This window comes from Pelophylax lessonae, assembly GCF_965119305.1.
Source record: "Pelophylax lessonae genome assembly, chromosome: 9".
In the NCBI taxonomy this organism is placed as follows: Eukaryota; Metazoa; Chordata; class Amphibia; order Anura; family Ranidae; genus Pelophylax; species Pelophylax lessonae.
In genome coordinates this window covers 251,723,690-251,738,862 of record NC_138776.1, presented here as the reverse complement: position 1 = coordinate 251,738,862, position 15,173 = coordinate 251,723,690, and the positions used below count along the sequence as shown (strand labels likewise).

At 48.3% G+C, this 15,173-nt stretch overlaps 1 protein-coding gene across 1 annotated transcript in view; it reads right to left on the bottom strand.

Annotated features, from left to right (window-relative positions):
* The window catches only part of LOC309564365 (uncharacterized protein), a 175,290-nt gene that overhangs the window by 4,604 nt on the left and 155,513 nt on the right, over nt 1-15,173 (bottom strand). Inside the window, exons 23-26 of the mRNA XM_082268992.1 lie at nt 7,042-7,122; nt 6,375-6,472; nt 2,821-2,929; nt 1,706-1,803 (exon numbers count right to left, since the gene is read on the bottom strand). Coding sequence (XP_082125118.1) covers nt 1,706-1,803; nt 2,821-2,929; nt 6,375-6,472; nt 7,042-7,122 — 386 coding nt within the window. The remainder of the gene's footprint in view (nt 1-1,705; nt 1,804-2,820; nt 2,930-6,374; nt 6,473-7,041; nt 7,123-15,173) is intronic.

Here is a 15,173-nt window from a genome sequence, read left to right as displayed (position 1 = left end):
GGGCGGGTGAAGCCACCCCCGCTGGGAGAAGACAGTGATTATTGCTAGCGGCTATAGCAGCCGCTAGCAATAATTGCAAGGGAACCCGGCAGGCCGGTTGTATCCAAGCTGATCGATCAATCAACTTGGTACATTCAGCCTGCCCACACACGGCCGGCCTAACAGTACTCTTTCACTGGAAGCATCTGGAGAGGTGTCCACATACTTTTGGCCTTTCAGGAAGGTGTGATGGTCTGTTGGCCATATAAGGTGTTGCCCTAATGAAGAACCACCAGCAACATAAACCGGGAATAAGAGTGGGAGTCTATATGTAAGGGGCACTGAAACATAAAGGAGCACTGTGATGTAAGGGGCACTGTGATGTAAAGGGCATTGTGGCATAAAGGGACCCTGTGATGAAAGAGGCACAGTGACATAAAGGGGCCCTGTGATGAAAGGGGCACTGTGACATAAAGGGGCACTGTAAGTAAGGGGCACTGTAAGTAAGGGGCACTGTGATGTAAGGGGCCCTGTGATGAAAGGGGCACTGTGACATAAAGGGGCACTGTAAGTAAGGGGCACTGTGACATAAAGGGGCACTGTGATGCAAGGGGCACTGCATGAAAGGGGCACTATGACATAAAGGGGCACTGGGGTGTTAGGGGCACTGTATGTAAGGGGAACTGTATGTAAGGGGCACTGTGATGTAAGGGGAACTGTATGTAAGGGGCACTGTGATGTAAGGGTCACTGTATGTAAGGGGCACAGTAACATAAAGGGGCTCTATATGTAAGGGGCACTGCAACATAAAGGGGCACTATATGTAAGGGGCACTGTGACAAAGGAAAGGGGCACTGTATGTTAGGGGAACTGTGATATACAGGGGCACTGGATGTAAGTGGCACTGTAAAATAAAGGGGAACTATAGGTAAGGGGCACTGTGATGTAAAGAGCACTGTAACATAAAGGGGCACTATAGGTAAGGGGCACTGTGATGTAAAGGGGCACTATAGGCAAGGGGCACTGTGATGTAAGGGGCACTGTAACATAAAGGGGCATTATATGTAGGGGGCACTTTGATATAAAGGGGCACTGTATGTAAGGGGCACTGTGATATAAAGGGGCACTGGATGCAAGGGGCACTGTAACATAAAGGGGCACTATAGGTAAGGGGCACTGTAACATAAAGGGGCACTTTATGTAAGGGACGCTGTGATTTAAGGGGCACTGTAACATAAAGGGACACTATGTTGTAAAGGGGCACTGTGATGTGAAGGGCACTGCAACCGAAAGGGGCACTCCAATGTAAAAGGCGGGCTGTGATGTGACGGAAAACTAAGGGCACTGTTGGACTGCTTTACAGGGGGGCTGCGATTTAAAGGGGGAATATGGACACTGTTGTAAAGGGGAAACTGTGACGTTAAGGGGGGCTGTGATGTGATGGGGGGCTGAGTATACTGATGTAAAGAAGGGGCTCTAATGTAAAGGTGCTATGATGTGAAGGGTAGGCTAAAGACACTGATGTATGGGGGAGCTGTGATGTGTTATAGCGCAAACATGAGACTCGGACCTCTGACAAAAGAGAATTTTACTGACTGAACCTTCATAAATTTTAATTTAAGAACCCTACCCTACACATATGCCCTAGATATGGAGACGGGTGTACCTCTGATGTAGCTTTTCTGTAATTCGATATAGTCTTTGCCAGGTCCTTTGTTTAACATACCTCATTGTCTTCAGGGATGTCATGATCCTCCTGCTTGGATTCCCGTGAATGCAGAGGATGGGAACATCTCTCTATAGTATTTCCATTACTAGATACATCTGTAAAATAAATATCAGATAAGTGTCTTTATACAATTTCTTGTAGGCTGTATCCCAGTTACAGTCTTGACTTACATCTGTCCCCACTTCTTATTGACTTAAATATTCACCAAAGTCCTACTGACACCATCTACTGCTCTACTGACACCGTCCACTGCTCTACTGACACCGTCCACTGCCATACTGACACCGTCCACTGCCCTACTGACACCAACCTCTGCCCTACTGACACCAACCTCTGCTTTACTGACACCATCCAGTGCCCTACTGACACCGTCCACTGCCCTACTGACACCAACCTCTGCCCTACTGACACCAACCTCTGCTTTACTGACACCATCCAGTGCCCTACTGACACCGTCCACTGACCTACTGACACCGTCCACTGCTCTACTGACACCGTCCACTGCTCTACTGACACCGTCCACTGCTCTACTGACACCATCCACTGCCCTACTGACACCATCCACCGCCCTACTGACACCATCCACCGCCCTACTGACACCAACCTCTGCTTTACTGACACCATCCAGTGCCCTACTGACACGGTCCACTGACCTACTGACACCGTCCACTGCTCTACTGACCCGGTCCACTGCTCTACTGACACCATCCACTGCTCTACTGACACCATCCACTGCCCTACTGACACCATCCACCGCCCTACTGACACCGTCCACTGCCCTACTGACACCATCCATGTTTTAATACACACACACGTGTTTGAGCTTTTGGGTGCACACACCTATGATGCCATTACATGTGAATTCCCTTGGACAGAGCATAACTCACCCAAATCTATGAACTGGTAGGGAGGAGACAATAACAGTTTCTTCTCCCCCAGAAGGAACCCAAGCCTAATTTATACAGAACACCAGTACCAAGAGGCAATTGAGAAAAGCTCTGTGAGGACCTCAGGATAGAGCAACCATTTCTGCTAATGGCATTGGTTTATTCAACCTAGACCATCCAATCAGAGTGGGACAAATTTACACAGATTTAGCATCTATTGCTCACCTGTGCTGATCTCTGGGGGAACTTCCTCCTTTTTACACAGCTCATCACCTCTCACATATGACTGTTCTTCATCTTTGGGCTCAACCTTGACAGCAATTAACGCTTCAGCCTGTAGAAAACATGTTTAGAATGGTAAGTTCACCTTTACCAAAAAAAACTGCCTATGCAGGTAGGTGACATTTGTAGATAAAAGTGAAATGGCCAGCTTTGACTGATGTTAGATAATGCCCCTCCTATAGGTGTAGAGCGGCGGCGCAGGGGTGTCAAATTGGCGGCCCTCCAGCTGTTGTTGAACTACAAGTCCCATCATGCCTCTGCCTGTGGGAGTCATGCTTGTAACTTTCAGCCTTGGAATGCCCCTTGGGACTTGTAGTTTCGCAATAGCTGGAGAGCCACCAGTTTGACACCTGTGCTTACGTACCTACTGAAGCCAGGCCACAACTCTTTTTATTAGTTGTCAATGCCTGCCTCCAAACACCTGCAAAAAACACCTGAAGAACGCCCGAACAAAACACCTGAAAAAACGCCCAAAAAAACGTCTGAAACCGATACGCTCAGGTGTGAATGGAGCCCTAATGGCTTACACGTATAACATATAATTTGGTAAAGGAGAACCAACCCATTAAAAAAAAAGTTACAGAGGCCTTTTGCCTTAATTTGACGTATCGGTGGCTCTGGTATACCAATGCTGGCGGTGTGGTTTCCCAGTGCCGGCGATGGTACGGTGGACCGGGGGCTGGGTGGCCGCTTCCCTCCTTGGGGCGTAGTGTGTTCCCCAGGGGGCGCCGGAGGGGGGGAGTGGGTCCAGACCCGGGTGACATTGCCCCGGTCCATGGAGACTACTGGAGAGGTGTTCTTTAGCCATGTATGCCATTGCCATGAGCTCCTCTGTGGACCATGTCGACTGTTTAGCATTTTTCTATGTTATCTTTTATTGCAGATGTCAACATCTTTGTGTATTTTTTCTTTTCTCACGAAAATTAATAAACATATTGAAATCTAAAAAAAAAGTTACATTGTTTTTGAAGAGTGATATCAGATTTACGGGATTGGTAAAGTCTACAGCCATGGCCAAATGTTTTGAGAATGACACAAATATTAATTTTCACAAAGTCTGCTGCTTCCGTGTTTTTAGATCTTTTTGTCAGATGTTATTATGATATACTGAAGTATAATTACAAGCATTTCATAAGTGTCAAAGGCTTTTATTGACAATTACATGAAGTTTATGTAAAGAGTCAATATTTGCAGTGTTGACCCTTCTTTATGAAGAACTCTGCAATTCACCGTGGCATGCTGTCAGTCAACTTCTGGGCCACATTCTTACTAATGGCAGCCCATTCTTGCATAATCAATGCTTGGAGTTTGCCAGGGTTTTTAGGGTTCTTTTTTTGTGGACGCTCCAGATGACGTCGTAGTGACGAAACGCGTAGGGCGTGGCTTATTGCGTCATACGTCACTTCCGGTGGCAGTGGTTCCGAGCTGTGGAACACGGAAGCGATCGAGCTTGGCGGACCCTGCATGCTGATGAAGAACTTCCCAACTGTGAGTGGCTATAGCATATTCCTTGTGTCTACAGCAATACTACGCAATGGAAGCTACTTTGTAATTGCAGTGTCTAAGGTGACTCTGAGTGGGAGCCAGGCTTTACGCGCAGCTCTTACCCCCACAACATCTGTGTGTACCTATGCTGACTCTGAGTGGGAACCAGGCTTTACACGCAGCTCTTACCCCCACAACATCTGTGTGTACCTATGCTGACTCTGAGTGGGAACCAGATTACACGTGCAGCTTTATCCTTACACCAAGTGTGTGGTAAGTGTTCTTGCCTGGTGGGGGGCCACCGGTAACAGCACCTCTTATATAACTGCATGATATAAGATGTGAGCACTGGCACAACCTTACTGTACTTCTCAGCACATAGCACTTTATGTCTTTTATGTTGTGGCACCTCGGCACTTATAGGTCCACACGATAAAAATGCACAGTGCACTTTCTATGATATTTTGTATTTGGAATTTTTATGCCATTTTACGTTTATTTATCACTCTGAACGCACAGTGCACTTTCTATTATCTTTATGACATTGATGTAATTTATTTTAAATTTTGACTGTGGTAGCGCCGACATACCAACAACACTTGCACTTTATTATTTTTTGTTCACCTGCCTCTTGAGGACTGGCCTCAAGTTCTCAATGAGATTAAGATCTGGGGAGTTTCCTGGCCATGGACCCAAAGTTTCGATGTTTTGTTCCCCAAGCCACTTAGTTATCACTTTTGCCTTATGGCAAGGTGCTCCATCATGGTGGAAAAGGCATTGTTCCTCACCAAACTGTTCTTGGATGGTTGGAAGAAATTGCTCTTGGGAGATTTTTTTGTACCATTCTTTATTCATGGCGGTGTTCTTAGGCAAAATTGTGAGTGAGCCACTCCCTTGGCTGAGAAGCGACCCCACACATGATTGGTCTCAGGAGGCTTTACTGTTGGCATGACACAGGACTGATGGTAGCGCTCACCTATTCTTCTTCAGACAAGGTCTTTTCTGTTGGTCCAAACAACCGGAAAGGGGATTCATCAAAGAAAATGACTTTACCCCAGTCTTCAGCCATCCATTCCCTGTATCTTTTGCAGAATATCATATAGTAGGTGAGGTTGAATAAAGACAATAGTCCATCCAGTTCAACCTGTGTAGGTGTGTGTGGCTGTAATCATCTAACATAGCCCTGAATGTTCTGATCCTTGAGATGTACGTCTAAGAGTCTTTTGAAAGCCACCATACTACCCGCAGAAACCACCTCTTGTGGTAGACAATTCCACAATCTTGTAGCCCTAACAGTAAAGAACCCTCCTCGTTGCCTGAGGTTAAAACGCTTTTCCTCTAATTGCATTGTATGCCCTCGAGTCCTCATGCAATTCCTTTGAATGAACAGCTTTTTTTCTAAGCTGAGATCCCCATTAAGATATTTATAAATTGCTATCATGTCCCCTCTCAGACGTCTCTTCTCCACGGAAAATAAATCGAGCGATTGCAGCCGCTCTTCATAGTTAAGGTCCTCCAACCCCCTAATTAGTTTAGTAAATTATCAGTTGTTCATGATGTTTTTCCTGGAGAGAAGTGGCTTCTTTGCTGCCCTTCTTGATACCAGGCCATCCTCCAAAAGTCTTCTCCTCATTGTGTGTGCCAATGTACTCACACCTGCCTGCTGACATTCCTAAGCAAGCTCTGCACTGGTGGTGCCCCGATCTTGTAGCTAAATCAACTGTAGGAGACGGTCCTGGCGCTTGCTGGACTTTATTAAGCGCCCTGAAGCCTTCTTCACAAATGCAGTGGAAATGTTTTTATGGAATTAAGTTCATTTTCATGGCAAAGAGGGATTTTGCAATCAATTAAAATTCATCTGATCACTCTTCAAAACATCCTGGAGTCTATGCAAAATGTCATCATAAAAACTGGGGCAGCAGACTTTGTGAAAATGAAGGTCTGTGTCATTCTCAAAACCTTTGGCTATGGCTGTACAAAGCACACCAGAGGGCTGGTTTGGTTCCATCTACCTTATCATCCTGAGGGATCTCCTGATGTTCCTGTGTGGAGTCCCGGGAATACAGAGGACGGGGACATCTCTCTGGGGGATTTCTCTTACTGGATCCATCTGTAGGAAACACACACACTGACTGAATACATTGTTTCTATGTCTTTATATCAGAGGATGTGTGTATCTAGGGGGATCCTCAATACTCTTCTCTCCTTTACAAGAAACGAAAGTCTCCTCTTACCCGGTGATGTGAAGGATGGCAGGTTCTCCATTGGAGCCTTCTTCTCATCTGTAAAGACAGTGTAATAAAAGGGATTAGTAGACTATGCCACATTTCTACTTACAATGGGTTTCCAGTTTGGTGGTTTTGTAGCTGTAGCCACTGATAACAGAATAATCTTTGGCTGGTATAATCTATGGTCTACATCAGTTTTTCTCAATCTTTTTTCAGTCAAGGCACTCTTCCAAATATTGAAAGTCTCAAGGCGCCCCATTCTAAAATGTAAAAAAATGATTCTAATAGTTTTACCTAATGTGACAGCATCGACACATGTAGGACACCCCCAATGTTAGAGGTGATTTATTCTTCTACACACTGACTGAATACATTGTTTCTATGTCTTTATATCAGAGGATGTGTGTATCTAGGGGGATCCTCAATACAAGAAATTAATGTCTCCTGTTACCCGGTGATGTGAGGGGCGGCCGATCCTCCATCATGACGTCCTTGTAGAGGTCCTTGTGTCCTTCTAGATACTCCCACTCCTCTTATGCTTTAATAAAAAAATACAATGGTAATAAATTAAAAATGGTTTAAAAAATTTAAAATCATACAGTTCCTTTTTTTATCAACAAGAAGATCTACCTTGGCTTCGTAGCAGCTGAATTCAAACCTTTGCCAAAAAAAAAAAAAAATGGGAGTTTGATCCTGGTTTCCAGCTCCCAAGCGCTATAGACTGCCTAAGACCTCTCCTTCATCGGGTGGTTGGATAATGGGGGGGGCTGTAGAATAGAAGCCTAGTAATGAAATAGAGGGCCGTGGAGTGTAAAGTGTAAGCTCCTTTGGTGCAAAGACTGATGCGACTGGCTCAGTGTTCTCTGTACAGCACTGCGGTATATGTCAGAGCTATAACAATGTGTAATAATAATAGTGTGTGACTGTCCTGTGACATTAGAGTGTAAGCTCCTTTGGTGCAGAGACTGATATGACTGGCTCAGTGCTTTCTATACAGCACTGTGGTATATGTCAGAGCTATATACATGTATAATAATAATAATAATGTGTGACTGTGGGGGGGGGGGGCATTAGAGTGTAAGCTCCTCTGATACAGAGACTGATGTGACTGGCTCAGTGCTCTCTGTACAGCACTGCGGTATATATCAGAGCTATATAAATGTATAATAATAATAATAATAATGTGTGACTGTCCTGTGACATTAGAGTGTAAGCTCCTCTGGTACAGAGACTGATGTGACTGGCTCAGTGATCTCTGTACAGCACTGCGGTATATGTCAGAGCTATATAAATCTATAATAATAATAGTGTGTGACTGTGGGGGGGGGGGGGACACGTTAGAGTGTAAGCTTCTCTGGTGCAGAGACTGATGAGAATAGCTTAGTGTTCTCTGTACAGCACTTCGGTATATGTCAAAGCTCTATAGATATAAAATAATAATAGCATGTGAGTGTTCTGGGACATTAGAGTGTAAGCTCCTCTGATACAGAGATTGATGTAAATGGCTCAGTGTTCTCTGTACAACACTATGGTATATGTCAGAGGTATGTAAATGTGTGTGACCGGTGGTAGAACATTAGAGTGCAAGCTCAGATACAGAGACTGATGAGAGTAGCTCGGTGTTCTCTGTACAGCGCTGTGGTATATGTCAGAACTATATACATGTATAATAATAATAGTGTGTGACTGTCCTGGGACATTAGAGTGTAAGCTCTTCTGGTGCAAAAAGGAATGTGAATGGCTCAGTGTTCTCTGTACAGCACTGCGGTATATGTCAGAGCTATAAAAATACTATTAACAGTAAGTAACTGTGTTGGGACATTAGAGTGCAAGCTCTGTGGATATGTACCTTTCCCGGTTGCCGACGCTCCAGCGTTGTAGCACTCTCTGCTCACGTTACATGCCCCCCTTCCCCACCCAGTCCACGTCGAGTGCTGGGTCCCTCTTGTCCTAAATTAAGAAGATGTTATTACCTCCTCCTCCTCTCTGGGTACACTCTCTCCAGCCTCACACCCCCTCCAGGAATTTAGACATCACTAAAACTCCTCCTCTGGTCTACAGCAAAATGGCTGCCACCCCTCCGGCACAAAGACACTTCCTTTTCTCACAAAGCAAGACTCTAGTGGTGATTCTGAAGGCCAGTACACACGATACGAAAATCGGAAGGGATATTTAGTCCGACGAGCGATCTGCCGATTTTCAGATTGTTAGTATAGTGCTTTCGACAGCCGATTACGGATTTTCAGGGTGACAAAAACTGGATGTGCAGGCTATAAAATTTTTATCGTACGTCAACACAACGTCCGATTTTCGTCCGAAAAAAATCGTAGAAAATCAAGTGAGAAATCAAACAAAATATTGAAATGTTCTTCGATAGCATGTTCCACTCAGCCATTGCTGGAGCTACAATTTCCTGACAATATCCACAAATTGTCATTTGTTTTCTATATTAAAGTATCGCTGTTTGTCAATTTATTTCTGAATGGGTGGAAGTGATGTAATGCGAATATGGCCGAGTAGAAACTTTCCAATCCCCCTTAGATCCCTCTCTTCCTCCCTCTTTTCTGTCCCTTTCTCTCCCTCTATCTCTCTCCCCTCTCTATCCTCCCTCCCTTTACTCTCTCTTTCCATTCCCCCTCCATCCACTCCTCACCCTCCTACCCTGCCTCCTCTCTCTTTCTTTCTCTCTCCACTCTCTATCCCCCTCCCTTCCCTCTCTCACCCCCCCCCCTTCTATTCCTCCTTTCCCCTTCCTTCTCTCTCTCCATCTCCTCTCTATCCCCCTCCTTTCCCATTCTCTCTCCACCCCCCCCCCTTCTATTACCCTCTCCCTTCTCTCTCTCCATCCCCCTCTCCCTTTTCCACTGCCTCCTCTCTCTTCCTTTCTCTCTCCGCTCTCTATCCCCCCTCCCTTCCCTCTCCCACCTCCCCCTTTTATTCCTCTCTTCCCCTTCCTTCCTTCTCTCTCTCCATCTCCTCTCTATCCCCCCACCCTTCCCTCTCCCACCTCCCCCTTCTATTCCTCCCTTCCCCTTCCTTCTCTCTCTCCATCTCCTCTCTATCCCCCCTCCCTTCCCTCTCCCACCCCCCTTCTATTACCCTCTCCCTTCTCTCTCTCCATCCCCCTCTCCCTTCTCCACTGCCTCCTCTCTCTTCCTTTCTCTCTCTCCGCTCTCAATCCCCCCTACCTTCCCTCTCCCACCCCCTCTATTTCCCCCTCCCCCTTCTTTCTCTCTCTCCATCCCCCCTCTCTCTTCTACAATGCCTCCTCTCTCTTCCTTTCTCTCTCTCCGCTCTCAATCCCCCCTACCTTCCCACTCTCATCCCCCCTTCTATTCCTCCCTTCCCCTTCCTTCTCTCTCTCCATCTCCTCTCTATCCCCCTCCCTTCCCATTCTCTTTCCACCCCCCCTTCTATTACCCTCTCCCTTCTCTCTCTCCATCCCCCTCTCCCTTCTCCACTGCCTCCTCTCTCTTCCTTTCTCTCTCTCCACTCTCAATCCCCCCCTACCTTCCCTCTCTCACCCCCCTTTATTTCCCCTTCCCCCTTCCTTCTCTCTCTCCATCCCCCCACCATTCTCCACTGTCGCCTCTCTTCCTTTCTCTCTCTCTATCACCCCTCCCTTCCCTCTCCCACCCCCCCCCCTCTACTAACCCCTCCCTTCTCTCTCTCCATCCCCCTCTCCCTTCTCCACTGCCTCCTCTCTCTTCCTTTCTCTCTCTCCGCTCTCAATCCCCTCTACCTTCCCTCTCCCACCCCCTCTATTTCCCCCTCCCCCTTCTTTCTCTCTCTCCATCCCCCCTCTCTCTTCTACAATGCCTCCTCTCTCTTCCTTTCTCTCTCTCCGCTCTCAATCCCCCCTACCTTCCCTCTCTCATCCCCCCTTCTATTCCTCCCTTCCCCTTCCTTCTCTCTCTCCATCTCCTCTCTATCCCCCTCCCTTCCCATTCTCTTTCCACCCCCCCTTCTATTACCCTCTCCCTTCTCTCTCTCCATCCCCCTCTCCCTTCTCCACTGCCTCCTCTCTCTTCCTTTCTCTCTCTCCACTCTCAATCCCCCCCTACCTTCCCTCTCTCACCCCCCTTTATTTCCCCTTCCCCCTTCCTTCTCTCTCTCCATCCCCCCACCATTCTCCACTGTCGCCTCTCTTCCTTTCTCTCTCTCTATCCCCCCTACCTTCCCTCTCCCACCCCCTCTATTTCCCCTCCCCCTTCTTTCTCTCTCTCCATCCCCCCTCTCTCTTCTCCAATGCCTTCTCTCTCTTCCTTTCTCTCTCTGCTCTCAATCCCCCCTCCCTTCCCTCTCCCCCCCCTCTATTACCCCCTCCCTTCTCTCTCTCCATCCCCCTCTCCCTTCTCCATTGCCTCCGCTCTCTTACTTTCTCTCTCTTCGCTCTCTATCCCCCCTCTCTTCCCACTCCCACCCCCCCGCCTCAATTCCCCCCTCCCCTTTCCTTCTCTCTCCCCATCCCCTCTCTATCCCCCTCTCCCTTCTCATTCTCTCTCCACCCCTTTCCCTTCTTTGCTGCCTCCTCTCTGTTACTTTCTCTCTCTCTGCTCTCTATCCCCCCTCTGGCCCTGAATCCGGGGACAAAACCGGGGACAATCCCTGGACTGAGGACACTGTCCCCAAACCAAGTCTGTCCCTGGTTTTTTTCCCCAGATTTAGGGCTGGAATAACGTAGACAGGGCATCCCATGCTGGCTGAGAAACAGCCTGGTCACTTGAATGCCGATGTCTGTGTCTATTTTGTAGTCCTGTGCCCAGTGCTCTGTATATTATGCAGTCATGTACTCAGCGCTCTGTGTATTATGTAGTCCTTTACCCAGCGCTCTGTCCATTATGCAGTCCTGTACCCAGCACTCTGTGTATTATGCAGTCCTGTGCCCAGCACTCTGTGTATTATGCAGTCCTGTGCCCAGCGCTCTGTGTATTATGCAGTCCTGTGCCCAGCACTCTGTGTATTATGCAGTCCTGTGCCCAGCGCTCTGTGTATTATGTAGTCCTGTGCCCAGCGCTCTGTGTATTATGCAGTCCCGTGCCCAGCGCTCTGTGTATTATGTAGTCCTGTGTCCAGCACTCGTGTATTATGTAGTCCTGTGCCCAGCGCTCTGTGTATTATGTAGTCCTGTGTCCAGCGCTCTGTGTATTATGCAGTCCTGTACCCAGCGCTCTGTGTATTATGTAGTCCTTTACCCAGCGCTCTGTGTATTATGTAGTCCTGTGCCCAGCGCTCTGTTTATTATACAGTCCTGTGTCCAGCGCTCTGTGTATTATGCAGTCCCGTGCCCAGCGCTCTGTGTATTATGCAGTCCTGTACCCAGCGCTCTGTCCATTATGCAGTCCTGTACCCAGCACTCTGTGTATTATGCAGTCCTGTGCCCAGCACTCTGTGTATTATGCAGTCCTGTGCCCAGCGCTCTGTGTATTATGCAGTCCTGTGCCCAGCACTCTGTGTATTATACAGTCCTGTGCCCAGCGCTCTGTGTATTATGCAGTCCTGTGCCCAGCACTCTGTGTATTATGCAGTCCTGTGCCCAGCGCTCTGTGTATTATGTAGTCCTGTGCCCAGCGCTCTGTGTATTATGCAGTCCCGTGCCCAGCGCTCTGTGTATTATGTAGTCCTGTGTCCAGCACTCGTGTATTATGTAGTCCTGTGCCCAGCGCTCTGTGTATTATGTAGTCCTGTGTCCAGCGCTCTGTGTATTATGCAGTCCTGTACCCAGCGCTCTGTGTATTATGTAGTCCTTTACCCAGCGCTCTGTGTATTATGTAGTCCTGTGCCCAGCGCTCTGTTTATTATACAGTCCTGTGTCCAGCGCTCTGTGTATTATGCAGTCCCGTGCCCAGCGCTCTGTGTATTATGCAGTCCTGTACCCAGCGCTCTGTCCATTATGCAGTCCTGTACCCAGCACTCTGTGTATTATGCAGTCCTGTGCCCAGCACTCTGTGTATTATGCAGTCCTGTGCCCAGCGCTCTGTGTATTATGCAGTCCTGTGCCCAGCACTCTGTGTATTATGCAGTCCTGTGCCCAGCACTCTGTGTATTATGTAGTCCTGTGCCCAGCGCTCTGTGTATTATGCAGTCCCGTGCCCAGCGCTCTGTGTATTATGTAGTCCTGTGTCCAGCACTCGTGTATTATGTAGTCCTGTGCCCAGCGCTCTGTGTATTATGTAGTCCTGTGTCCAGCGCTCTGTGTATTATGCAGTCCTGTACCCAGCGCTCTGTGTATTATGTAGTCCTTTACCCAGCGCTCTGTGTATTATGTAGTCCTGTGCCCAGCGCTCTGTTTATTATACAGTCCTGTGTCCAGCGCTCTGTGTATTATGCAGTCCCGTGCCCAGCGCTCTGTGTATTATGCAGTCCTGTACCCAGCGCTCTGTTTATTATGTAGTCCTTTACCCAGCACTCTGTGTATTATGCAGTCATGTGCCCAGCGCTCTGTGTATTATGTAGTCCTTTACCCAGCACTCTGTGTATTATGCAGTCCTGTGCCCAGCGCTCTGTGTATTATGTAGTCCTTTACCCAGCACTCTGTGTATTATGCAGTCATGTGCCCAGCGCTCTTTGTATTATGCAGTCCTGTGCCCAGAGCTCTGTGTATTATGCAGTCCTCTGCCCAGCGCTCTGTGTATTATGCAGTCCTGTGCCCAGCGCTCTTTGTGTTATGCAGTCCTGTGCCCAGCGCTCTGTGTGTTATTCAGTCCTGTGCCCAGCGCTCTGTGTATTATGTAGTCCTTTACCCAGCGCTCTGTGTATTATGCAGTCCTGTGCCCAGCGCTCTGTGTATTATGTAGTCCTGTACCCAGCGCTCTGTGTGTTATGCAGTCCTGTGCCCAGCGCTCTGTGTATTATGCAGTCCTGTGCCCAGCGCTCTTTGTGTTATGCAGTCCTGTGCCCAGCGCTCTGTGTGTTATTCAGTCCTGTGCCCAGCGCTCTGTGTATTATGTAGTCCTTTACCCAGCGCTCTGTGTATTATGCAGTCCTGTGCCCAGCGCTCTGTGTATTATGTAGTCCTGTACCCAGCGCTCTGTGTGTTATGCAGTCCTGTGCCCAGCGCTCTGTGTATTATGTAGTCCTGTACCCAGCGCTCTGTGTATTATGCAGTCCTGTGCCCAGCGCTCTGTGTATTATGCAGTCCTGTACCCAGCGCTCTGTGTATTATGCAGTCCTGTACCCAGCACTCTGTGCATTATGTAGTCCTGTGCCCAGCGCTCTGTGTATTATGCAGTCCTGTACCCAGCGCTCTGTGTATTATGCAGTCCTTTACCCAGCACTCTGTGTATTATGCAGTCATGTGCCCAGCGCTCTTTGTATTATCAGTCCTGTGCCCAGAGCTCTGTGTATTATGCAGTGCTGTGCCCAGCGCTCTGTGTATTATGTAGTCCTGTACCCAGCGCTCTGTGTATTATGCAGTCCTGTGCCCAGCGCTCTGTGTGTTATGCAGTCCTGTGCCCAGCGCTCTGTGTGTTATTCAGTCCTGTGCCCAGCGCTCTGTGTATTATGTAGTCCTTTACCCAGCGCTCTGTGCATTATGCAGTCCTGTGCCCAGCGCTCTGTGTATTATGTAGTCCTGTACCCAGCGCTCTGTGTGTTATGCAGTCCTGTGCCCAGCGCTCTGTGTATTATGCAGTCCTGTGCCCAGCGCTCTGTGTATTATGTAGTCCTGTACCCAGCGCTCTGTGTGTTATGCAGTCCTGTGCCCAGCGCTCTGTGTATTATGTAGTCCTGTACCCAGCGCTCTGTGTATTATGCAGTCCTGTGCCCAGCGCTCTGTGTATTATGCAGTCCTGTACCCAGCGCTCTGTGTATTATGTAGTCCTGTACCCAGCGCTCTGTGTATTATGCAGTCCTGTACCCAGCACTCTGTGCATTATGTAGTCCTGTGCCCAGCGCTCTGTGTATTATGCAGTCCTGTGCCCAGCGCTCTTTGTGTTATGCAGTCCTGTGCCCAGCGCTCTGTGTGTTATTCAGTCCTGTGCCCAGCGCTCTGTGTATTATGTAGTCCTTTACCCAGCGCTCTGTGTATTATGCAGTCCTGTGCCCAGCGCTCTGTGTATTATGTAGTCCTGTACCCAGCGCTCTGTGTGTTATGCAGTCCTGTGCCCAGCGCTCTGTGTATTATGTAGTCCTGTACCCAGCGCTCTGTGTATTATGCAGTCCTGTGCCCAGCGCTCTGTGTATTATGCAGTCCTGTACCCAGCGCTCTGTGTATTATGCAGTCCTGTACCCAGCACTCTGTGCATTATGTAGTCCTGTGCCCAGCGCTCTGTGTATTATGCAGTCCTGTACCCAGCGCTCTGTGTATTATGCAGTCCTTTACCCAGCACTCTGTGTATTATGCAGTCATGTGCCCAGCGCTCTTTGTATTATGCAGTCCTGTGCCCAGAGCTCTGTGTATTATGCAGTGCTGTGCCCAGCGCTCTGTGTATTATGTAGTCCTGTACCCAGCGCTCTGTGTATTATGCAGTCCTGTGCCCAGCGCTCTGTGTGTTATGCAGTCCTGTGCCCAGCGCTCTGTGTGTTATTCAGTCCTGTGCCCAGCGCTCTGTGTATTATGTAGTCCTTTACCCAGCGCTCTGT